The following is a 26,916-nucleotide window of genomic DNA, read 5'->3' as shown; positions in this document are numbered from 1 at the left end:
AAACAAAAAAAAAACAACGAAAACCATTGAACTATTTCATGGTACATTCATATTTCAAAAATTAAATAATTCGAAAACCATGATTATGTTCCAAACCAAATCGAAATTGAACTAAACTCAAAAAACACTAATCGCTCAGCACTAATTTAGATGGATGATTGATTGCTGCGTTAGTATCACCGTTGGTTCACCAAAGAACCTTTCCCTCTAAGTTATAGGATTATGAGTAGGCTATGCCCTATACAGTTATGGGACAATTCTGTAACTAGTATTACATTATGTGGCAGTAAATTAGTTAAAGGCAATACATAATTAAGTATGAGTTTACGCCTGAGCAGCAAGGGGAAGTTAAGTAATGGCAAGTTACCATTACCTGTTGTGGCTCAAAAAGTAGTGCGTAAATTACACAATAAGGCATATTACTTTTTAAAATGGCACTTACTGTAAAGCTCATTTCCCCAGGGGAAAAAATGTGCTTGGCGAATAAGTGACACTGAATTGCATTTTTAAAAATTGCATTAAGACAGATTCTTAAAAATTGAGCACATCGGAAGAAAGTTGAAAGTCATCTTTTATTGCACAATAAAAGATCACATACCATGTTCTGAGTTATGTGATTGGTCCACATGGGAATACAGGAGCTAGTTCAACAAAATATAATAAAATAAAACCACAACGCTGTAAAAATGTTGCTGCTGATTTCAGACCAACACTGAGTACATTTTTCTTTTTTTTTCTTCTTTTTTTTCTGTAGCATATGATCCCAAATACAGTACCCTTGGTTCGATGAAACTAAGAGCTTACAGTACATCCACTTGGTGAGCACTGGCCTTTAACTGCATGAGCTTAAAACTATCCTTCTAACGCAAGCGGCCGCGGGACAGAACCTCAGAGCATGCACGCAGTCACCCCCTCCGAGTACACGCCAGCATGTTCGATGCGCTTTGGGGAAAAAAAGCGAAGTCCGAGTCAGAATTTTCAGCGAAGCAAAGGCGCCGGGGACGACGGTCACGCAGAATACCGCGTCTCTTCCTGCGCAAACTTCATTCAATTCGTAGTGCTCCTCGCACGTGAAGCCAGCTGCTCCGTCAAAGACGAAGGAACGGGCACAGGTGAAGTTATGGAAAAACCCATAACTTTCAGAAGGCTTACGCGCTAACCTTAGCACGAGTGTAAAAGTGCAGGTCATATGCACTTTTACGAAGGTAAACCTTCGGGTTATTTAAAATGATTATTATTATTTTGCAGAAGTAAAACTAGCAGCTCCATATGAGATGGATACGGGCAGCGGTGTACTCAGACAGGGTGGGCACATTTGCCAATTCTGTTATCAGTACATTTAAATATTTTTAACTATTCTTGCTTCCACTGGAGGCAAAAATATAATCAAAAATAATAAACATAACATAAAAAAAGAGGAAAACTGTGTCAGTCAGAAAGTCTGTTCGGATCCTGCATGTTTTCCTTCTGAATCCTTATAAGTTAGAATACAGATATTTTTTAAAAAAATGACACGGGTGTGACAGAAGTGTACAATAAATATATCTGAAATACAAATGAACCAAAAACAATCTGAACTTTGGATAAATTAAGGAGAAAAAAAAGTAAAATGGCAACATGACATGGAAACTGAATAAATATTGACTTTTTAACTGTACTCATTCAATGCACTGCTTATCTGTGTGAAGTCATCAAATGAGTAATGGAATATTGTGAAATGGACATGGGTCAACAGTACGGCATAAAACGTACTTTTCCTTTAACATCTGGCTGAGCTGTATTCCCAATACCTTCAGGGCTTTTCTTATTTCAAGATAGATATTCATATATATATATATATTTATATATATATTAAGAATAGTCAAACATGTTAGCAAGACAATATGTATCTGACAGGCAGAATATAGTTTTGCATTAGGATGACCTATAAATTAAATGTAGTGTCCACTTTAGTTGTATTCATATGTTCAAATCGTGATTAATCATTGCAGGCTTTTTTTTGATCAGTAATCTCGGGAGAGGATTTGTAACTAAGGATCTCAAATGTCTGGTCATAATCACTTGGTGTCACACACTGAGCGATTTCCACGGTGAGCACATTTTAAGGATGGACTTCAGATGTTTGCTCAAAGCGATTGGCAGCTTTCCACTTGAAGGTGCTTGTGTGATTGGATCAGATAGAGGTTGATTGTCAATATCAAAATCAAATCTGCAAGACAAAACTAATGAGCACTGTCAAAGATTCATGTATAAATACCTATACATACAATTACATTTAAAAAATCCAAGAGCTTTTTACTGTTTGTGCTTAAAGTGAATATTTAAAAAGCTTTTCTCTGTATTCTATCAATCATTCTGGACTCAATATTGAACGGCTTTGATGTTTGTGCCACTTTTTTTTTTGTTTTGTTTTGTTTTTTTTAAACTTAACTGATCCAAATGCATCTTATTTTCAAATAGATGGAACTTGTGAACAAAGTATGCATACAACTAAAGGGAAATTTCTAACAGACCATTGTGACAATAGTTTTCAATTCTGATAAGATCAAACTCTATACTAGTTAAGTACTTTATTATATACTTTCTGATATGGAGATGTGGAAAGACATCCATATATATAACACTAAATAAGGCAATTGTACTTTTAATAAAACTAAGATTGGAAAGAAAAAAAAAAACGAGAAAAAAGATGTCATATTTGGTGAAAGTTTGGCAAAGCAAAACGAATAAATTATAAAGTCACACGCTGTGACAAGGCAACGACAACAGTTCTTTGAACGAGAAAGGTGACCGAGAGCAAGACAAAGGGCTGTACAAACAGAATTACGCACACACCTTCTCCGCCGGGCGGGGCGCGCGCGGACGTGCGCATGCATGCACGCAAACGCACGAAAAAAAAGAAAAAGTCTGAGACTTACATTTACAGGTAAACGTTCACCAACAGGATTGTGCAAAAAAAAAAAAAAAAGAAGAAAAAACGGAAAGGGGATAAAACATATAAGATCTGGAAATTAAAGATTTGGACTGAGAAACAATAAAAGCAAAAAAAAACAAGTGGAGATTCTAAAAAGCAAAAGACCCTGTTGTGAAATTCTGGGACAACTGAAGCTTTGCTTCCATCTAATGTAACACTATGATTAATAGAATATCCACAAGAGTAGGGCTTGTGTATTTCTCAAAAAAAAAAAAAAAAAATGGAAAAAACAACAGAGATTTATATATATTTATAAAATAAAATAAAAAAAAAACATAATATGATCTATTATACAGCATTTAGAAATGCGTTCGGGGAACATGAGACGAGTATTTCTGAGATCAGGCACTCTGCTGTGGCTGTTCATCGTGCTGAGCGAACCACAAACCCTTTTTCCCCACGCGGAGCCAGCGAATGGGAACAGACGCGTCCCTCCTTTCGTCTGCCGAGCGATCCCTCCTCCTCCTCCTCCCTCGCCGAGGCCTAGCCTCTTATTGAGGCCTAGCCTCTTATTGAGGCCTAGTCTGTTATCAAGGCCTAGCCTCTTATCGCGCGTTAGTGCAGCGGTGTGGCAGAACTCTGGCAGGGCAGACCCCTCTGTGGCCACAAACGCAACCCCGATCTGGGGTGCAGGCTAGCGGGAGGGCGCGACCGGTCACTCCAAGACTTTCGACGAAAGGGGGCCTCATTCATACCGACCGCAAGACTTTCCATACAAACCTACGATTGCACTTTGCTATTTAAGCTATTTTTTTTTTTCTTTTTTTTGTATTTACTGGAGACGAAAACCTGGAGTCCATGATGTATGACGTAATGCAACAATGCATTTTCAAGATGTCCGTTATTGTTGCGTCTTTGTATTTACATATAATTTAACGGAGTTGCCCTTAAAAAAAATCTTAAAAGCAGCAAAATGACAAACCAACCGTGGATGAACAGAGCTGCTCAGAGAGAGCACTTCCTAGCAGCAGTTACGCTGCTGATCTTTTTGGGGTGGGTAGGGGGGGTGACACTTGCTTTGTTAAAGATACTTTAAAGAGGGTTTCCGTGGAGAGAGTTCCTTTAAACTGAGAACTGGGAACTGAAGGAAAGGAAAAGGTAGGCATGTCTGAGAGGAATCCCATAACCCTGTTCGCACCATCAAGGGAAACGGCGACGACTTCTGCAATTCAGGCCTGTGCTACGTGGCTGCCTGAGCTGGTCAATGCCATAAGCGGGGTGTGTGTGGGGTGATGTGTGTGTGTGTGTGTGTGTGTGTGTGTGTAGTGTGTGTGTAGTGTGTGTGGCCATACTACAGTGAAGCAGTACTTGGGAGGTGCAACTTTCCAAACTTGGGAGAAGGCTTTCCGAACTCCCCCTCTGGTAAAAAGGCCCCAGCTCCACTCAGGACACACTACGCCACCAGGGTTGTCCTGGCAGGAATCCCATGATACAACGGGGGGTGTGTGCGTTCACATGCATATATGCATACGTGTTTCTTTCTACTCCTCACGGGAGAGGGGAGTGGTGCATAATAATCATAGCAATGATAATAATAACAATGATAATAATCACAAGTTTGGTAGTGGGCAGGAGATCTATAAACATTAATGAGTAGATAATAAAAGTCCTTACATGAACATCATTGACTTGCACATCACAAACCGGTAACTCTGTCACACAGTTCAAAAGAGCAGGGCTGTCGTCATCTATTGTGGTTCTGCTTCCTTCCCTGCTGCGTCTCCCTCTTCCTCATCCTCAGCCAGTTTTTCAGGAGCGTGTCCCTTCTCTGGGGGGGGGCCCTCCTCTTCAGTGCCCCCGTGTTCCCTTTCCCCGGCGGGCCCCTGGGGTCCGGGATCCGCGCTGTCCTCCGCCTCGGCCCCCGGCCCCGTCCCCGTCTCCGTCTCCGGGGGGGGCTCCGCCTCGCCGGCGGCGTCCGGTTTTGGGGGGGGCGCGCTGTCCGTGCACGGGCCGGGTTCCGCCGCCTCTTCCTCCCGCGCCCTCTTCTTCTTCCTCTTGGGGCTGCCGGTGCCGTCCGTGGGCGGCATCCCGGGCAGCGCCATGATCCCGCCGTGCGGGAGGAACATGTGCGGGTACAGCAGTCCGTGCGACATCCCCGGGATCAGGAACGGGTTGAAGGCCAGGTGGCTCCCGCCGTTGCTGCTGCTGCTGCTACTGCTGCTGCTGCTGGTCGTCGTGACGACGGGCGAGTCGCCGTGGCCGCAGACCGGCCCGGCCTTCCCCTCCGCGGGGGGCTTACCGCTACCGTTACCGCCGCTGCCGTCCTTCCTGCCGGCGGGGCCTTCGCCCGCCTTGCCCTCCAAGGAGAAGATGGGCGTGGGCTCGGCCCTGTGGGCGGGGCTGGGCGGGCCCACGGAGGATGAGGACGCCGTGCCCGCGGTCGCCGTGGCGACGGTAGAAGAGGCGGAGGAAGGGGTGCCGGTGGTGGCCGGCTGGCTCACGAGCCCCCCGACGCTGAACATGTGCGGCTGGACGGCCGCCATGCCGTGGAGCATCATGGGAAGCATGCTCAGGCCGTTCTTGGCGTCCTCGCCGCCGGCGGCGGGCACGGCGGCGAAGCCGTGCGGAAAGCCCATCAGGCCGGTGAGCGGGATGCCCGGAACGTTCCGCAGGTTCTGCAGGCTCACCAGGTCCATGCTGCCGATCAGGCCGTTCATGAAGAGCGGCCCCATGCCTGAGGGCGACTCCGACAGCAGGGCCCCGCCCTTGGGCATGTCGCCGCGCGGCCGACGCCCCCTCCGCCGTGGCCCAGCGTCACGGCACACGGGCTCCGTCAGGATACGAGTGAACTTCCCCTCCGGCAGGAACCCCTGCAAAGCAGAGAACACACACAAAGCATTACAGCCCCCCCGTTACACACTGACCATTACAGCCCCGTTACACACTGAGCATTACAGCCCCCCATTACACACTGAGCATTACAGCCCCCCATTACACACTGAGCATTACAGCCCCCCGTTACACACTGAGCATTACAGCCCCCCTGTTACACACAAAGCATTACAGCCCCCCTGTTACACACTGACCATTACAGCCCCCCCGTTACACACTGACCATTACAGCCCCCCGTTACACACTGACCATTACAGCCCCGTTACACACTGAGCATTACAGCCCCCCATTACACACTGAGAATTACAGCCCCCCATTACACACTGAGCATTACAGCCCCCCGTTACACACTGAGCATTACAGCCCCCCTGTTACACACACTGAGCATTACAGCCCCCCGTTACACACTGAGCATTACAGCCCCCCGTTACACACACTGAGCATTACAGCCCCCCTGTTACACACAAAGCATTACAGCCCCCCTGTTACACACTGAGCATTACAGCCCCCCGTTACACACTGAGCATTACAGCCCCCCCGTTACACACACTGAGCATTACAGCCCCCCCGTTACACACTAAGCATTACAGCCCCCATTACACACTGACCATTACAGACCCCATTACACACTGACCATTACAGCCCCCCCGTTACACACTGAGCATTACAGCCCCGTTACACACTGAGCATTACAGCCCCCCATTACACACTGAGCATTACAGCCCCCCATTACACACTGAGCATTACAGCCCCCCGTTACACACTGAGCATTACAGCCCCCCTGTTACACACAAAGCATTACAGCCCCCCTGTTACACACTGACCATTACAGCCCCCCCGTTACACACTGACCATTACAGCCCCCCGTTACACACTGAGCATTACAGCCCCCCATTACACACTGAGCATTACAGCCCCCCATTACACACTGAGCATTACAGCCCCCCGTTACACACTGAGCATTACAGCCCCCCGTTACACACTGAGCATTACAGCCCCCCTGTTACACACACTGAGCATTACAGCCCCCCGTTACACACTGAGCATTACAGCCCCCCGTTACACACACTGAGCATTACAGCCCCCCTGTTACACACAAAGCATTACAGCCCCCCTGTTACACACTGAGCATTACAGCCCCCCGTTACACACTGAGCATTACAGCCCCCCCGTTACACACACTGAGCATTACAGCCCCCCCGTTACACACTAAGCATTACAGCCCCCATTACACACTGACCATTACAGACCCCATTACACACTGACCATTACAGCCCCCCCGTTACACACTGAGTATTACAGTCCCCCGTTACACACTGACCATTACAGCCCCCCGTTACACACTGAGCATTACAGCCCCCCCGTTACACACTGAGCATTACAGCCCCCCCGTTACACACTGAGCATTACAGCCCTCCGTTACATACTGAGCATTACAGCCCCCTGTTACACACACTGAGCATTACAGCCCCCCTGTTACACACTGAGCATTACAGCCCGCCTGTTACACACTGAGCATTACAGCCCCCCGTTACACACTGAGCATTACAGCTCCCCGTTACACACTGAGCATTACAGCCTGCCTGTTACACACACTGAGCATTACAGCCCCCGTTGCACACTGAGCATTACAGCCCCTTTGTTACACACACTGAGAATTACAGCCATCCTGTTACACACTGAGCATTACAGCCCTCCTGTTACACACTGAACATTACAGCCTGTCTGTTAACACACTGAGCATTACAGCCCCCGTTACACACTGAACATTACAGCCTGTCTGTTAACACACTGAGCATTACAGCCCCGTTACACACACTGAGCATTACAACATGTCTGTTACACACTGAGCATTGCAGCCTGTCTGTTACACACTGAGCATTACAGCCCCCCTGTTACACACACTGAGCATTGCAGCCTGTCTGTTACACACTGAGCATTACAGCCCCCATTACTTACTGACCATTGCTGCCCTGCTGTTACACACTAAACATTACATCTGTCATTACAACAGACAGGCTGAAATGCATGTATAATGGGCATGTATTACAGCCATACTGTTACACACTGAGCATTACAGCCTGTCTGTTACACACTGAGCATTACAGCCCCCCATTACACACTGAGCATTACAGCCCCCCTGTTACACACTGAGCATTACAGCCCCCCTGTTACACACTGAGCATTACAGCCCCCCTGTTACACACTGAGCATTACAGCCTGTTACACACTGTGCATTACAGCCTGTCTGTTACACACTGAGCATTACAGCCCCCCTGTTACACACTGAGCATTACAGCCCCCCTGTTACACACTGAGCATTACAGCCCCCGTTACACACTGAGCATTACAGCCCCCCCGTTACACACACTGAGCATTACAGCCCCCGTCACACACACTGAGCATTACAGCCATACTGTTACACACTGAGCATGATAGCCCTACTGTTACACAGCAAGCATTACAGCCCTTTTTTACATGCTAAGCATTACAGCCCTCCTGTTACCTCACACAGCCTTACAATCCCCATTACACACTGAGCATTACAGCCCTGCTGTCACACATGGAGCATTACAGTCTGCCTATTACACAGAGCCCTCCTGTTACATACCTACTGAGCATTACAGTCTTTAGAGCCATCCTGTTACAGACCAAGCGTTACATGGGCATAATGGGCATGTATTACAGCCATACTGTTACACACTGAGCATTACAGGCCGCCTGTTACACACTGAGCATTACAGCCCCCCATTACACACTGAGCATTACAGCCCCCCTGTTACACACTGAGCATTACAGCCTGTCTGTTACACACTGAGCATTACAGGCCCCCTGTTACACACTGAGCATTACAGCCTGTCTGTTACACACTGAGCATTACAGCCCCCCTGTTACACACTGAGCATTACAGCCTGTCTGTTACACACTGAGCATTACAGCCCCCCATTACACACTGAGCATTACAGCCCCCCTGTTACACACTGAGCATTACAGCCTGTCTGTTACACACTGAGCATTACAGCCCCGTTACACACTGAGCATTACAGCCCCCCCGTTACACACACTGAGCATTACAGCCCCCGTCACACACACTGAGCATTACAGCCATACTGTTACACACTGAGCATGATAGCCCTACTGTTACACAGCAAGCATTACAGCCCTTTTTTACATGCTAAGCATTACAGCCCTCCTGTTACCTCACACAGCCTTACAATCCCCATTACACACTGAGCATTACAGCCCTGCTGTCACACATGGAGCATTACAGTCTGCCTATTACAGAGCCCTCCTGTTACATACCTACTGAGCATTACAGTCTTTAGAGCCATCCTGTTACAGACCAAGCGTTACAGCCCTCCTTTTACATGCTAAGCATTACAGCCTGCCTGTTACACACTGAGGATTACAGCCCTCCTGTTACATACCTACTCAGCATTACAGTATTTACAGCTACCCTCTTACACACCAAGCATTACAGCGTTCCTTTTATACACTCAGCAATTAGGCTATAGCCTTCTTGTTAGACACAGAGCAGTAAAGCCATCCTGTTACATACTGAACATTACAACATGCCTGTTACACACTGAACATTACAGCCTGCCTGTTACACACTGAGCATTACAGCCCTCATGTTACACACCTATTGAGTATTACAGCCTATACAGCTGTCCTGTTACGCACTGGAACAGAAAATACCAGATAATTGGGCCCATCCACACACTGGAACAGAGCCTTAACAGATACCAGACCATGGGGCCCATCCACACACTGGAACAGAGCCTTAACAGATACCAGACCATGGGGCCCATCCACACACTGGAACAGAGCCTTAACAGAATGAGCTATCAAGCAGTCCCATCTTTACTTTAAAAAAAAAAAAAAAAACTTTTTCCAGCCTTTACCACACAGACAAAAAAGGACTTCCAACAGCTGTACATCCAGTCGTTTCAGTCCGCCTAAAATGTTTAAGTCATGCAAAGACATGGAAATGAGATGGATCCAGCCACTCACAGAATGCTTCACGATGTCTGCCCAGTCAGGGGCCACGCAGTAATCTGTGTTAGCATCCAGCCAGCGCGACAGCTCCTTCATGGCTGGTGCCATAGCGCCCCCCAGCTGCAGCACAAGGAAATGCAGGATCAAATCATGTGCAATATTAAGCAGGCTATTAAAGTATCTACCACTGAAATGTCACATTTATGTTAAATGGCAAATAAAGCTTCTGAACAGTACACATGATTGCCAAGGTATAAAGCCACATAAAATGTTTTCTGTTACTTTTAATAATTGAAAAAATAACAGAACACAAGCAAACAATGCATAAGAACTTCACACTGCCACTTTTAAGTTACTCACAACAGCATACACTCTGTACAGTGTACACCAATAAAAACAGAGTTCTAAAAATTCTGTCTGCTTATCAAATTACTGATATTAATATGATGCCATGCTACTGATATACTTTCACAGAAGCTAAATTAGCCATATCCCAAAGCAATGCTGCCTCTTGTTTTGCTTCAGTAGTTTGGCCCTTATTTTGAATCCTGTCCAATCCAAAGCAAACTGGTAAGGGCAATTAAGAGCCAAATTTGCCAAGTAGGTCCCTGTTCATCTGTACAAAAATCATTAGCCCCTGATCATTAGCTACAAGGGGACTGAAAACAGTTCTGAAATTTCTGAAAATGTCCTGAATTCAAATAAATGTTTATTTCTTAAAGGTTCCTGTTCAACAGCTGGGTTTCATAAACAGCAAGGCTCTGATGAGAAGCAACCTTTCAGTACCATCACAACGAGCTGACATGACAGAAGCAGACAGGTGTGAGAAAGCACATCAGACACAAATGGCGAACAGAAAAGAACGACGCCGATGATGAGGACGGATGAAGAGATGGACGAGGGTGTGTGGGCTCACGTCTTCCTTCTCAAAACCTGAGCCAGTTCCAGCTAAAGCAGGATTCATGGAGTAAAGAGCTGTACTGCCTTACAGAAACAGTTTATGACTTCTCTGAGCTATGATGCAGGATTTATAACCATGTTAGACAACATCAGTGACTAATTTGGAGATTACCCTGACACAGTAAATTTCTCAGATTCCAAAATCCTCATGGCGTATGAGCCCTTACTCTAAGATCTGAGGTAATCCACTTCATAATGTAAAGATTATTCACTTCAAGTTTAAAAAAATAATAACATGCACGAGGCTCAAGTCTAAATCAATGAGCTAACTGATAGCTCATCTTCAATCAACACCTCAGGTAGGAACCGACTTACAATATTATATAAAAGGCTTTTCTGTTGTTTTTTATATATACGTGGACGTCGTGGCCAAAATGGCAGGCACATTTCTCAAATGGGATTAACGAAGGACGACTTGAATGAAGCTAAACTAGGCTACGCTAACCTAAGCGGGTAGCTTTCAGTGTTTCTGCGGTTAAATTCGAGTCTGAGCGTTAGGAAGGGGGGGTGCGGAGGGGAGCGTTACCCTGCGGCCCGTGGCCCTATGGACCACCGGCACCCTCTCCTCTCCGGTGAGGGAGTTAACGTCCAGCTTGGTGGGGTCTTTACAGCGATGCCTCCTCTGTTTGGGCCTCTCGACGAAGCCGTGCAGGATCCCCACGTTCTGAGACTGCCGCAGAGAGAAGGAGAGCTCACAAACCCCGCTCCGCCGCACGCCCCAGGGCCCCCCCCGACACTGCCACACATCCTTCCCGCTTCATCACAGAACAGTCCTAGCCAGGCTCGCTGTACCGCTGCAGCCCGCTAGCGCTAAGAGGCTGGTGAAACCCCACTATGAAAATAACAAACAAACCTAACGAAGTGTTAGTGTTAATCAGTTTAACCATCAGGGTCCAAGTTGAACTATGCGGTTGTTCCCTGTACTTGGACCGGTACTTCTCTCTAGGGGTTTCGTCATACTTGTTCCTGGTTATGGTTATACACTTTGTTGTACGTCGCTCTGGATAAGAGCGTCTGCCAAATGCCTGTAATGTAATGTAATGAAAGGACGGCAGCATCGGGCAGGTTGTGTGACACTTCTGGCTCTTCCGTAGGTAAGTCATCTTCCTGAGCAGGTAAGGGGCAGGGGAAAAGTCCCGCTCTTTCCAGTTTTTTTTTTAAAATTAAGTTTGCTTTTGTACATAGTTACTGTCACACCTGCACAGAACCTGGTTTTGCAGGTGGAATTCGTAGTTCTAAGTCTCTAGTGTTAGTGTTTAGATCTAGCTTTTGGGCTTTAGCTGAACAGCTAAGAGGTGAGGACGGGGGTGTCGAAATCCAGTCCTGGAGGGCCGCAGTGTAACTGCAGGTATTTGTGTAAAGCCGTGTGGACAAGGTGTGTGGATCCTTCAGCTAAATAAAGACTTAAATCAAGGGCTTTCAACTGCTTCAGATTCAGGGACCCTTATCCAGACTCAAAGTTAAAAAGGGTTACATTTAAACATTACATTACAGGCATTTAGCAGATGCTCTTATCCAGAGTGACTAACACAACTTTTTACATCGCATTTACATTGCATCCATTTATACAGTTGGATATATACTGAAGCAATGCAGGTTAAGTACCTTGCTCAAGGGTACAATGGCAGTGTCCTGTTTGGGAATCGAACCTGTGACATATTGGTTACAAGACCAGCTCCTTCTTACCCACACACCCTAGACAGACCCCCTGTTGAACACCCAGGACCCTGAATCACTGTAACTGAAACGCACTGAACACCATCACCTCCAGGACTGGGTTCAGACACCTGTGAGGTTTGACTCTCAGCCAAGGTGCGTAGGTTCAGCGATTTGATAACGCTGCTCAGGATCTGAAAACCTGAGGAATCCACCAGCGTCCGGCCTGCCGTGTACTGCTCTGGCTCCCGCCGAGCGCAGATCAGCCGTATTTGAGAAGAGCAGCCGCTCGGAGAGCCAGGGGCTGGGTCGTACTCACGGGGGCGAAGGCAGGCACCTCCATGCTGTATCTGGGGTTCTGGCTGAGCCACTCCATCAGCCCCTTGCTGGCGGCCTCCCGGTCCAGCGTCGGGACCGGCACCGGGCCCTCCGGCTGCTCCGGCGCCGCCGAGGATGAGGAGGAGGAAGACACCGCCGACTGGCTGATGACGCTCTCGGGTCTGCTCTGTACGCACCACAGGAACACACTTCAGTAAGGCTGCTACAATGTCAACTCTTCAGTAAAGGACTCCTCAGGTAAGTCTTTATTAAGACTACTCCTCAGGTAAGTCTTTATTAAGACTACTCTTCAGGTAAGTCTTTATTAAGACTACTCTTCAGGTAAGTCTTTATTAAGACTACTCCCCAGGTAAGTCTTTATTAAGACTACTCTTCAGGTAAGTCTTTATTAAGACTACTCTTCAAGTAAGTCTTTATTAAGACTACTCTTCAAGTAAGTCTTTATTAAGACTACTCTCCTCAGGTAAGTCTTTATTAAGACTACTCCTCAGGTAAGTCTTTATTAAGACTACTCTCCTCAGGTAAGTCTTTATTAAGACTACTCCTCAGGTAAGTCTTTATTAAGACTACTCTTCAGGTAAGTCTTTATTAAGTCTACTCTTCAAGTAAGTCTTTATTAAGTCTACTCTTCAAGTAAGTCTTTATTAAGACTACTCTCCTCAGGTAAGTCTTTATTAAGACTACTCTTCAGGTAAGTCTTTATTAAGTCTACTCTTCAAGTAAGTCTTTATTAAGTCTACTCTCCTCAGGTAAGTCTTTATTAAGACTACTCTCCTCAGGTAAGTCTTTATTAAGACTACTCTCCTCAGGTAAGTCTTTATTAAGACTACTCCCCAGGTAAGTCTTTAAACAAAAATATACTCATGTAATTGACCATGGTCTGCTCCTCAAGTAACACTTCAGTAAGACTACTTCTCCTAACCATTTAGTAAGGTTACCTCTCAAGTAACACTTCAGTAAGGCTACTCCTGTTCTAATTTATTGAAACAGCCCCCTGGTAACATTCGCAGCACCCTCTCACAGACCTGCTGCTCCGGGACGTGTAGGCCCGAGCTCTTGACGAAACCCATGTCGGGGCCCTCCACGTTTCTCCGTCGCCCCCTCCTCCGGCGCATGACCGCGTCGTCGCGGCGAAGGTTGCCGTTGACGATCTGGCCGGTGACGGGGTGGATGAGGCCGGCCTGCAGGATGCCGGCCATGTCCAGGCCCAGGGAGCCCTGCATGGGGCTCATGGAGGGCAGTTTGTGTTGGGCGGGGTGGCCTGGGTGGGTCATGTGACCCACGCTCCCAGGCTCCACCCCTATCCCCATCTCCCCGGCCTTAGACAGGTCCATGGCCGCCTCCTGCCAGCCGTTCAGCAGCATCGGCCCTCCCCTGTGCGTGGTCACGCCCACCGGAATCTTCTCGCCCGCGTGACACGGCTTCCCTTGAGCCTCCGCTTCGTATTCGAATCCCCGCCGGCCTCTCTTCAGCTCCGGGAGGAAAGGCACGCTCACCAAGGACTCCTGAAAACCAGAGTCAGTTGACCATGTCAGCCTCAGGCAGTTATCCAATGGAATCTCTGTGCATGATCCCTGTGTTCATCACTTTATGAAAACATGAAAAATGTTTTCAGTTTTCTTACCAAAGGCACAAACTACTGTTCTTCTAAATAATAGTTACCACCTAAGGTGCAGTATATATGTTTGTTGTAGAACACTTTTGTTCATATTTGGTTAAATCTTCTTCACATCTTGACAAATATCAATAAATTAAAAGGTATGAAACCAGCCACTCCAATTATCGTGCCAGCCGGCCTGTCAATCATCCTGTTTTGCATTCACAAGTTTTTTTTTTTTTTTTAATCCAGTAGTCTTTTGCCCCTTTCTCCAAACCTACATACTGCACCATTGATATCAGTTTTTCAGGGCCAAACTACTCATTCTACAATTTCCAGAGAACTACTCTACCATAAAGAAGTAGGCTGGTTGCATTTCAACTATGCTGTACCATCAACGTTTACTTCAGCCACGCTATTTAATGATAATTTTAATAATAATGACCAATATGAGTCCAGTCAACAGATCAGTCAAAGTCTCATGTCAGTACGTCCAACAGTCTTTGAGAAGATGTTGGTTAAGCATTTTACAACAAATAAAAACATTCAAAAAGCCCAATACAGTGGACTTCATGGGCCCTTTAGGCAAATTTGTTCTAAGGAAATGCCCATGTACTACATTCTGTGAAGTTACGCATTCATTCAAAGACTGCATTTAATGTGCCTGTTACAGCACCACCATGAAGCCAATCAGCACCATATTAAGACTGCTTGCACTTATTAACGACCTCTACAAACGCCCAACGTTTAATTTTTTTTTCTAGTTTTTGTGCGTCACAGTTGAATCTTTACCCGCTGCTGTGCAAACTAGGCAGAATAAAAATAAAAAAGAAACATAACAAATGAAATAAGAGTGCCTAGCCCACCCCATAAAGTGATCTTTCTTCTCTGCGTGGCAAACCCCTCACGAAGAAGTCCAGGGCGTGCACGTGAAGGCCCGTTTCGGCCTCACGGTCACAGCCCGAGGGCCTCCCCGCGCAGCGGACCGCAGTCACCTTGGCCAGGTGAGGGGCGGGGGCCGAGATGCCGAAGCTAAGGCTCTGCGTCGGCTGCGCCCTGGCGGGCACGTAGCCCGCCCTCTGGGGGGCGCTGTTGGACACGCAGGTGTTGGCGAGGGAGCCGGGCGACTCGTACTGCTGATTGGTGGACGGCCACTTCCCCTTCAGGATGGCGTGGCAGACGCTGTCGATGCGGTTTATTATCACTCGATCCTGGGAGGGAAGAGAGAGACGCACAAGCTCACGTACCACGGGCCAAAAAACAAAAAAAGATTCTCTCTTTATTGCCCTATCCTATTAAAAAGGGCATATCGTGCAGTGGAAACAAATTCTATAAGGTTATTAAATCTTGGTTTCTTATTTCCAACAAAGAGTGAATACAATAAAAAATATGAAAGTATCAAAATTTGCTGTAAAGCAAAAACATTAACCAAAGCAGCCGTTGGAACAGAATTTAAAGCAATGACAATAGGTGTTACGAAATGGAACATAATAAAAATAAATTGCAATAAACTGTATTATGGAGATACTTCATAATATGAGAAAACGTACACAAAGTATTACAGCTTTCACACACCTCTATATACACCGCTGTAGAATGCATTTATCATTGTATTACTACATCATTATTAAGAATGAATCATTTTCAAAACCATTCATATTTTCACCCATTTACAGTATACTGCAGTATGTTGGCCTTCTGCGAGGTCAGGCCACTGGCGACCAGGAGACTCTGGTTACGGTTAGGGTAAGGGTCTGGGCTTGGGTACCTTAGGCCACTCAGAGAAGGAGTACAGGGCTTTCTCCTGCAGGAGCTGGGCGATGGTGGGTTCCCGGACGTCCGATAGGCTTTCGGGCATGTCACACACCGAAAGGGGCGGAGCAAACCGAGGCTCCTCCCCATAGCTCTCCACCAGCAGGGCTGACAACGTTAGAGAGGAAAAGCTCGTCATTCGCTTCTATCACTCTGACGCAAGCTACGCTTCGTCTGTTTCATAAATGAAATCGCTGAGTCTGGTGTGGAGAAGACACTTTCACACAATACTTTTGGTCAAAGCAATGCAACTATAAACAGATGTCGTAAGCAGTAGCTGGGAGCCGATGTGCAATCCCAGATGAGCTTATTTTGTACGTAAATGTGGCACTTAGCTAAACTCACTGGGAAGATACCGCCCAGCAGACCACTGTCAAGTTTTTTCAACTACCCTTCCAATTTTTATTTTTTTTTTCTAAATTGTGGTTGTCATTCTGCTACAACACATTTCAGCCAAAACAACAGAATTGTCTTTCAGAGATTCAGTGTGAGTCAGGACCATGTTGGCACTGACCGAGGCCTTTGGAAGCAGTAAAAATACAGTATGTTACTGCTGGGAGAGTGATACAGTACCTGGGGTTTGGGTTGGGACAGTACCTGGGGTTTTGGTCAGGGACACTACCTGGGGTTTTGGTCAGGGACACTACCTGAGGTTTTGGTCAGGGACACTACCTGGGGTTTTGGTCGGGGACAGTATCCGCGGTTTTGGTCGGGGACCGTACCCGGGGTTTTGGTCGGGACATTACCTGGGGATTTGGTCGGGACAGTACCTGGAGTTTTGGTCGGGACAGTACCTGGGGTTTTGGTCGAGGACAGTGCCTGTGATTTTGATCGGGGAGAGTACCTGGAGTTTTGGTCATGATAGTACCTGGGGTTTTGGTTGGGACAGTACCTGGGTTTTTGGTGAGGGACAGTATCTGGGGTTTTGGTCAGGGACAGTATCTGGGGTTTTGGTCAGGGACAGTACCTGGGGTTTTGGTCAGGGACACTACCTGGGGTTTTGGTCAGGGACACTACCTGAGGTTTTGGTCAGGGACACTACCTGGGGTTTTGGTCGGGGACAGTATCCGCGGTTTTGGTCGGGGACCGTACCCGGGGTTTTGGTCGGGACATTACCTGGGGATTTGGTCGGGACAGTACCTGGAGTTTTGGTCGGGACAGTACCTGGGGTTTTGGTCGAGGACAGTGCCTGTGATTTTGATCGGGGAGAGTACCTGGAGTTTTGGTCATGATAGTACCTGGGGTTTTGGTTGGGACAGTACCTGGGTTTTTGGTCAGGACAGTGCCTGGTGTTTTGGTCGGGACAGTACCTGGAGTTTTGGGCCTTTCCTCCTTCACCTCCTCCTTCACCTCCAGCATCCCCGTCTGCTCCAGCGTCTCAGGAGGCACGGTGCTGTCTGGCTCTGGGGGATCAGGCTTGCTGTCCGAGCTCAGGGGTTCTAACGTGAACCCCTGTTTAAACGAGGACATCTCCTCGGGCCTGGGGGACGCTGGGGGTTCTGCCAGAGGGATGGGGTGCGCAGGCAGTGCGAGGTGGGAGGGGGTCGGGGGATCAACAGCGGGGAAAACATGTCCACCGAGAGTCATCTCACCCCTGGACTCAGAGGGCCCTTCAAAAGAGTCAACACAGGGTCGGCCACATGACTCATCGCAGGGCCTGTGGCATGACTCATCACAGGGCCTGTGGCATGACTCATTGCAAGGTTGGTCACATGACTCATCACAGGGTCGGTCACATGACTCAGCACAGGGTCGGTCATATGACTCAGCACAGGGCTGGTCACAGGACTCGACACAGGGTCGATCGCATGACTCCACACTGGGTTGGTCACGCGACTCATCACGCGAGTCATCACAGGGTTGGTCACATGACTCGTCGGAGGGTCGGTCACATGACTCCTCGCGTGACTCAACGCAGGGCCTCTCTGAGTCCAAAGGCCCCGGAGTCGGCTCGATCAGGCTCTGGCTGTCCCGAGACAGCTCCTCCTTGTCGAACTCGAAGGTCATGCTGTCTGCGCCGTCCCCTGGGCTCGGGACGCTGTGCGTGACGTCGGAGTCGCTCAGCTTCTCCTCGCGCTCGTCAGCCCCGCCCTGGGGGTGGAGGCCGATGTCGGACAGGGAGAGGGGCGGAGGCGCGAACCTGGGCGGGCTCACAGACAGGTCGGCCGGCTCCACGGCCGGCTCGGCCACGGCGATGTCCTTGAACAGCATGAAGCTGGACGGCAGCGGCTCCACGGCGGCGCTCTGCGCGTCCGAGCTGGGCATGCTCAGGCCGTCCCCCGGCTGCCCGGAGTCCAGGAACTCCGCCTCCAGGCTGGGCGGGCCCAGGATGGCGTCGGGCTCGGTGAAGACGTGGTCGGCGCTCTCCCAGGGGGCGTGCAGCTCGTCCAGCTCCACGGAGGGGGTCATGAGGCCCGTGTCCTCGCAGGGGTACTGGTCCCCCACCAGCACGTCGCTGCGCAGCTTGGAGTCCCCGCCCAGCTCACCGTGCACGCCGTACGAGTTGAGCATGCTCTGGCCGCCCGAGGCCGAGTTGAAGGGGAAGCCGTTGAGCGCCTCCTTGCTGGGCTTCCCGTGCTGGAGAGAGGCCAGCTCCAGCGACTCGTCCAGGGAGCCGCAGTCCAGGAAGCCCTCCCTGGCCCCGGGGCCCAACCCCAGGGGCCCGCCCGCGTCCGGCACCGCCGCCGCCTCCGCCGGGGCGGGGTGGACGTGGGCGTGGATGTGTGCTTGGTGGTGGTGCTGGTGGTGGGCGGACACTGGGTGGAACTCGGCGGGCTGGGGGGAGTGGCAGTGGCTGAGCCCCGCCTCGTACAGGCAGCAGTGGTGGTGCGGCAGGCCGGCGGCATGGTGGTAGCCGCCGCCGCCGCGGTTCTCCTTCTGCACGTAGTTGCGGTGGGCCTCCAGGAAGGACAGCTGCGGGTCGTTGAGGATGTAGTAGTCGGTGCGGCTGAGGCCGTGCCGGGCGGCGCCGATCAGCAGGTCCCGGTCGTGCTTCCCGCACTCCCACCACACCGGCAGGTACAGGCTGGGCCGGCACAGCTGCAGCCGGCCCGCCAGCAGGGGGTGCCGCAGCACCTGCTCCCGCACCTTGCGCAGGAGCTCGATGCGGTACAGCGTCCGGGCCGCCCGCTCCTCCGTGATGGGCTCCACGAACAGGGTGTGGTCCAGGGGCCCTGAGAGCAAGGACAGACACCAGTCAGTGGGGCCCCAGAGTCAGTCAGTGGGGGCCCCCCAGAGTCCCCGAGGGACGATTCAGAATGGCGACGGAGCAAACGTGCATAACAGACCTGGGTCAAATACGTATTTGTTTTGGATTCAAATACTTATCCACGCTTTACTGATCTTGCCCTGGTTTATTGGAACCAATGAAATACTCTCAAAAAGTGCAAATCCCGCCTTCTGGTCATATTGGCATATTGGCTCAATTACACCAGGCAAGATCAGTAGAGCACAGAAAAGTATTTGAATCCAAAACAGATACGCATTTGACCCAGGTCTGGTGCATAACGTGGTTATTAGAGGATTAGAGGAGAAACATTAGAATGGCTGCAAGGGAAATACTGCATGCACGATGAGCAGCTGGAAATAAAATGAACATTTAAAAAAACAACGTGAAATGGATCTGTCAGCAATTATGCACAATTACACAATGAAGGTCAACTGCAGGTCATTCAGGACTGTGCAGTTCAAGTGATAAGTGACAACAAAATAGTACCTTTTCAAAAAAATAAATCCATGAAAACACCTCTAGACACCAAATCTGGTCCCTCGAAGTTTGCTGCAGGCATTTTTGTGTGACGCCATTACTCCATAATAACGTTTTAATTCCTATATTCTTACTCATATACAATAACCTGGCAAATTGTGCGTATGTTCTGAAGGTCAGAGGTCGCAGCGGTTTGTAAGTGGCGCAGAATGAGCGTAGTGGTGGGTAGCATGCAGCAGGCTCCGCCCCCATGGCAGGCTCCGCCCCTGCGTCAGGCTCCGCCCCCGCGCCTACCTTCGTCCTTGCGCGGCGGCAGCCGGCAGGCCGTGCGGCACATGGACACGAAGCTGTAGAAGTACCGCTCCAGGCTCTCGTCCGTCTTCCGCTCCAGCCGCGCGAACGAGCGGAACTGCGCCCAGTCGAAGGCCTTCTTCTCCGGGTCGAACACCACGCCGAACGACGACACCGTGCGGTAGAAGTCCGCCTGCTCCCGCCGCGTCCACCTGGCGACAGAGGCGGGACCGCGTTTGGTTTCTCCTTTCTCTCATGCTTTTCCCCCCCTTGTTCTCCCAATTTGGAAGCGCCCATATGTATTCATCAACTCTCACTGCTGTAGCCTCCGCTAAGGACTAGCGTGTGCTCCCCACTGAAGCTGCACAAGTCAGGCTCACTCACATGAGTCACAAGAAGATGCTTCATATGCAACTCAACAGGCAGGCTTGTGGGTACCCAGCTGACCAGCAGGGGTCAGCAGTGAGCAATGAGACACTGTCATCCCAGCCAACTGAATCTCTCCTCCTTCCATGGGCAATACTAGTACTGACTGTGTGTGTGTGTGTGTGTGTGAGTGTGCGTGCGTGTGTGTGCATGTGTGAACTACCAAGTTTTAGAAACAACTCGTTGATCAGTTAATTATCATATCAATGCGGACAGTGTAGTCTCCAGTCAGCATCAAGGGTTTTTTGTGTGAAAATTTGTCACTCGTCTGGCCCGCTATAGCAGTTTGGATCAGAACCAGGACTAACACAGCAGAGAACACCAGTGCAGGAGCACCCACAATATAAGGACTGCTTTGTAGCTTATAATAGATATGGAAAGGACATGGGCAGGTTAAACCTGATCCTAGATCAGCACTCAGCCAATCAGAGGAGGTTAGTTTATCTGGGTCATGTGGCCCACATTATTCAGTGGAGTTCTTTGCACATAAAACGTATATTACAAGAGCTTCTTCAGGTTGAGTTCTGTTAGTAGAGCGAGGGGACATAAATAGAAATTAGCAAAAGGTAAACTGACATTAGGAAGTGTTTTTTTCACACAGATAGTACTCAGTGTGTGGAATAGCTTGTCAGGCAATGTGGCAGAGGCAGAAACGCGAGCACTAGGTACAACTTAGTTAGGAAAACGGCAAGCATTGTTGGGCTGAATGGCCTGTTCTCGTCATTATCTTATTTCATGTTACGTATATAATATTGTAAATATGAATACATTACAAATAATAATGTGATAACACTGTAACTGAATAGATATGTGGGTTTCGCTGCAGGGGGATGTAGGGAACTGGGGTTTATTTGAAGAGTAACAGCGTGTAGTCCTCCCGACACTCACCTCCTCTGCCACTCCAGGAAGAGGGGGTCAGGTTCGATGGTGCGCCGCCTCAGCTCCTCCCCCAGCTGCCAGGCCACCGGCCCCGCCCCCTCGGGCAGCAGGAAGTCGTGGCGCATGGGCTCGCGGCGCGTGAAGCGCTGGTACGCGGTGATGAGCCGCCGGAGGCGCGCGGTGAGGGCGGAGCCCGCCGGCCACATGGCCTTCCCCTGCTCCGCGCTCTCCTGGCCAATCAGCACTGAGACGGTGAGAGAACCGGCCCATGGAGATTAAGTATGAATCAGGGAAAACAAACAGAGCCAGGATACGACAGACATCATGTCACCTTATTTGTTGAAAAAACAGAGAGGTCCTCCACCAATCATGGAGCGCGTTGGTAACAACCAACAAAACAATGCTGAAGGTGATTGGAGGATACGTTCTGGTTATACTTCCAGGACCCCTGTGGGAATGACAAGGAAGTATCCAGAAAGTATCCACTAATCCCTGTTGGCATTATTCTATTGGCTGTTACCAATGCACTCCAGTTGGGGCAGTGTAACTTAATGGTTGGGGAACTGTAATGTTGTCAGCAAGGTACTTATACTTCACTGCTTCAGTGAATATCCAGCTGAATGGATGTATTGTATTTTAAAGAATGTATTCTGTGTAGGGCTGGATAAGAGCGTCTGCTATATGTCTGGATGTAAAAGCAACTCTGCAATTGATGGAACTCCTCTCAGTTTTTCTACAAGCAAGATGACATCACAACTGTCGCACATTATTAGTATTATTCTGTGAAGACCCCTTTCTTTTCACAGCCCTGAGCCTAACACTCAGAATACAGTGATGACAGATGTCCAAGTAAGTCGCAAATTAGTCCAATTATCAGTTACATTACATTCCAATTATTTGGCAGACTCTTTTATCCAAAGCGACGTACAATAAGTGCATACCAAAGGTCACTGGAACAACTACAAAACACAGGTCCGATAAGGCACAATACTCATTTTGTACAGTTATTCATAGCCGTGAACACATTAAGTCCAGTTCACACAGTGAACATTGCTCTGACCTAATCTATGCTAAGTCAAACTAGGAGGTTTGGTTCTTGCCTTTTTCACAAATCAAAATTCCAGACTTTTTTCACACTTATTCCAGACTGCTCTCCCAAACTGCCCCAAAACCAGTTTTTTTTTTGTAATTTTCTAAGACATGCGTTTCTGTTGGGATTTTGACCTTTTGTGTTTAATTATCCATTTCAATAAATAAAGGCATGAGTAAATGCGCACTCCATGTGCAATGCATGCATGCGCTCTGTATGTGCAATGCATGCATGCGCTCTGTATGTACAACTCATGCATGCGCTCTGTATATGCAACACATGCATGTGCTCTGTATTTGCAGTGCATGCATGCACTCTGTATGTGCAATGCATGCATGCGCTCTGTATGTACAACTCATGCATGCGCTCTGTATGTACAACTCATGCATGCGCTCTGTATGTGCAGTGCATGCATGCACTCTGTATGTGCAACGCATGCATGTGCTCTGTATTTGCAACGCATGCATGCGCTCTGTATATGCAACACATGCATGCGCTCTGTATTTGCAACGCATGCATGTGCTCTGTATTTGCAACGCATGCATGCGCTCTGTATATGCAACACATGCATGCGCTCCGTATATGCAACACATGCATGTGCTCTGTACGTGCAACGCATGAATGCGCTCTGTATGTGCAATGAATGCATGCACTCTGTATGCACACTGCATGCACACGCTCTATGCGCAATACATCCATATGCTCTGTATGTATTATGCATGTACGTGCTTGTCGTGGAAATGCTCCGTATGCATAACACACATGTTCTGTATGTGCACCGCATGCATGCGTTCTTTACATGCAGATGACCTCGGCCGTGTCGATCTATGCTCACCCGGAATTGCGCTTTCAGTTTTGTCCAGCACTTCATTGGTGGATGCAGTCTCTTCCTTTAAGGGAAAACAATAAATAATGCATCACAGAAACAACAATTATGTAGCAAAGCCAAGGCGCCATGGTAAATATCCAAGGCAAAGTGGCAACCAAGGTGGGGTTTAAGGTGGTTAACTTCCAGGGCCCGTGGGTATATAATAGCCTGACCTCTGACATTCAGAGGGTATGGTACCATGTCGCCTCGAGAACACACAACAATTTGTATTAGACATTAGAACAACTTCCACTCAACAAGGAACCAGGCTAAAAGAGGAACTCAAATTTCTAGGGAGGTGCACTCAGTGAAGCAATCATTTGTTTTGGGGACGCTGTGGGTGCCAAATACAGCCTCAATACAAACAGCACAGCCAGCATGCAGCTATTCAGTGTGAAAACCCCAACGGGCCAGAGTAACAGTGTCTGAAACGGGAAATGAGTTTGAGCGGAGGGTTCTGAGTGGGTTCTGAGTGGGTTCTGAGTGGGTTCAGGTGCGCCCTCACCTCCGCCAGCTCTCTCTCCCCGCCCGCGTCCGGCTTGCCCTCGGGCTCCTCCTTCACCTCCTCAATCTTGCACGTGCTGCAAAGCAAACGAGAAGCAATGATGACCAAGGGTTGTATGAGCACAGAGAGGCCAAAAACCACAAGACGTGCAGTTCTGTGCAAACACTAGCACATAATGTGCAGAAGCAGCAGTCTTCCTTTTACGCTGATGTTCAGCTAATGCTCATACACAAGTGTATTACAGGTGTAACAGATAAGTATGTGCATGACTATAGGTGTAACAGGTAGTGCACATGATTACAGGTGTAACAGCTACAGTATGAGCATGATTACAGGTGTAACAGCTACAGTATGTGTGTGTTTACAGGTGTAACAGGTACAGTATGTGTGTGTTTACAGGTGTAACAGGTACAGTATGTGTGTGTTTACAGGTGTAACAGCTACAGTATGAGCATGATTACAGGTGTAACAGCTACAGTATGTGTGTGTTTACAAGTGTAACAGGTACAGTATGTGCGTGATTATAGGTGTAACAGGTACAGTATGTGCATGATTACAGGTGTAACAGGTACAGTATGTGCATGATTACAGGTGTAACAGGTACAGCACACATGATTAAAGGTGTAACAGGTATTTAAACCACTAATAGGTACCTAATTTTTCTACTCTAACCACTCTGTACTCTCTGTGTTACTTCAAACATCATCACTCAAATCAATCCATTCTTTCAAATCATAAAACTTTCTAATTATGGCGCAAATCATATCAAATTAAAACTAATGAATATGGTGAACAAACAAAGGCTACATTAAAGCCAAGTTCACCCCTCCCCTTTGCCAGTTCCTTTGTAAATACTTCAGTAGACTGGCAGAGCAAGACATGATAAATTTAGTTACATTACATTTTGAGTTGAGTTAGAGAGTTAGAGAAAATGGTTTATCAGGGGTAGGCATTGATACAGCTGATCAATGATGAGCAGATTATTATAAATCCCACTCTTAAGGGAGCGGAGGTGGCTGTTCAGTCCAGACAATCTTTGCCAAATGAGATTTAGAGTCAACTTGGGAACGCTATACAGAAATTTATGGTACTTTGTGATTTGATGCCAAATTTAACAGCAGAGATTAAATCACTTATAAATGAATCTTTACAGAAAGGTGATGGCCTGAAAAAAGAGAAAAATGAGATTTCTGCTACAAACGGACATTATTTCCTGGGGTAAAGGTTCAGGATGAACAGTGTTATCTTGAACTAAAAAATTAAATGGGTCTTTTTCAATGAATCCATTTAGCCTCTGGTTCATGCCTATACGCTCTGATTGATCTGATCGTATAAACACTACAGGCCTTATCACAGATCTAGGAATGGGGCCCACTTCTTTTCTAAAGATACCTGCCCTTGAGCTCATTTGACTTTTACCCAAAGCCGGCGTCCTGAATAAACACAAACGGGCTCTTTACAAGGGAGACTACTGCGTTTCCCCAAACACAACACAAACCCCAATACAATGCAGCTCAAAATTTCCCAACAATAAGGTTCACAAAGTATTAAACATGGTGCAAGAGCTGGCCTATCTTTACATTATGAAACCACCCCGACATTTTAAAATTATCCGAAACCATCCCAGCAGTCTGAACATCTTCCAATTTCAAGACACAAATAGATCTACCCACGTGTGATACTTATCAAATAATTAGCAATAAAACCATTGCGCATACTAACCATCGCGCATACTGTAACATCTTAAGTAAAATTTCATCAGAAAATATGCTGATGGCTCACATGCGTTTCTATAGTGGAGCTCAGAGGCAGTGCAGCCACGGGCGACTGCGCATCGTTTACCTGATCACAGGGGAGTGTCTCACTTGCCTGTCAGCAATGATGTCAGCGGCCGCGTCGCCGCAGCCCTGCTCCGCCGACAGCGCGGTGACGTCGGGCATGCCCACCCGCTCCAGGAAGCAGAGGCTGGGGTCGGCTCGCATGGCGTTGTACCGCTCGTAACCTGAGGGCACAACCGCGGTGAGAGACGTGAGCGTTCGTAACCACGGTAACAGACATGACCGCTCGTAACCGCGGTAACAGACATGACCGCTCGTAACCTGAGGGCACAACCGCGGTGAGAGACGTGAGCGCTCGTAACCACGGTAACAGACATGACCGCTCGTAACCACGGTAACAGACATGACCGCTCGTAACCTGAGAGCACAACCACGGTAAGAGACATGAGCACTCGTAACCACGGTAACAGACATGACCGCTCGTAACCACGGTAACAGACATGACCACTCGTAACCATGGTAAGAGACATGACCGGTTGAAACCATGGTAAGAGAAATGACTGGTTGAAACCACGGTAGGAGTCATGACCGCTTGTAACCATGGTAGGAGTCATGACCGCTTGTAACCACGGTAAGAGACATGACCACTTGTAACCACGGTAAGAGACATGACCACTTGTAACCACGGTAAGAGACATGAGCGGTCGAAACCTGAAAGCACAACCACGGTAAGAGCCATGACTGCTCTGTGGCATTTTGTGTAATGAAGACGAGGATTTGTCTCAGCCGTGCTAATCGGCGAAGAGAACAGACGCGCCTGGGCTGTGTAAACTAATCAGCCCAGGTGCGTAAAGGTGAGCGAGTGCGTTTCGGAGTTGCTGTCAGTCCAAGCACAGAAAACGGGAGAAAGAAAACGCAGCCGAAAAGCCGTCGCTCCGTTTTGCTTTCTTTCGTTTCGCTATTTTCGTTAGTTTCAGTTCGTCGGGTGCGCGGTTTACCGTGTTTGTGGACGCCTATGAGGAGAGACTTGTCCGCCTCCGCGTCCCACCAGATCACCGGGATCTCCACGTAGTCGATATCGGGCAGGGTCACCTCCAATTTGCTGCGAAGACCACACGCAATCTGTCACCGGGTCAGCCTATGACGGGGGTTCACCAGTATCGGAACCCCTCCCCCCTCAGCCTATAGCCTGGGTTTATGAGCA

General features: G+C 48.4%; 1 protein-coding gene across 3 annotated transcripts in view; it reads right to left on the bottom strand.

The window, feature by feature from the left end:
- Positions 1–553: 553 nt before the first annotated feature.
- The window catches only part of chd6 (chromodomain helicase DNA binding protein 6), an 84,207-nt gene continuing 57,844 nt past the window's right edge, over positions 554–26,916 (bottom strand). For all 3 annotated transcript variants that reach the window (XM_035387548.1, XM_035387549.1, XM_035387550.1), the window contains exons 25-38: positions 26,711–26,814; positions 25,804–25,936; positions 23,935–24,010; positions 23,397–23,451; positions 21,481–21,715; positions 20,170–20,378; positions 17,480–19,342; positions 16,126–16,277; positions 15,353–15,568; positions 13,786–14,265; positions 12,741–12,926; positions 11,292–11,435; positions 9,821–9,925; positions 554–5,784 (exon numbers count right to left, since the gene is read on the bottom strand). In XM_035387548.1, the coding sequence (XP_035243439.1) occupies positions 4,663–5,784; positions 9,821–9,925; positions 11,292–11,435; positions 12,741–12,926; positions 13,786–14,265; positions 15,353–15,568; positions 16,126–16,277; positions 17,480–19,342; positions 20,170–20,378; positions 21,481–21,715; positions 23,397–23,451; positions 23,935–24,010; positions 25,804–25,936; positions 26,711–26,814 (5,080 nt within the window). In that variant the 3' untranslated portion in view covers positions 554–4,662. The remainder of the gene's footprint in view (positions 5,785–9,820; positions 9,926–11,291; positions 11,436–12,740; positions 12,927–13,785; positions 14,266–15,352; positions 15,569–16,125; positions 16,278–17,479; positions 19,343–20,169; positions 20,379–21,480; positions 21,716–23,396; positions 23,452–23,934; positions 24,011–25,803; positions 25,937–26,710; positions 26,815–26,916) is intronic.

Source organism: Anguilla anguilla, chromosome 13 (genome assembly GCF_013347855.1).
Source record: "Anguilla anguilla isolate fAngAng1 chromosome 13, fAngAng1.pri, whole genome shotgun sequence".
NCBI classification, from domain to species: domain Eukaryota; kingdom Metazoa; phylum Chordata; class Actinopteri; order Anguilliformes; family Anguillidae; genus Anguilla; species Anguilla anguilla.
This window is presented reverse-complemented; position numbering and strand designations above follow the sequence as displayed.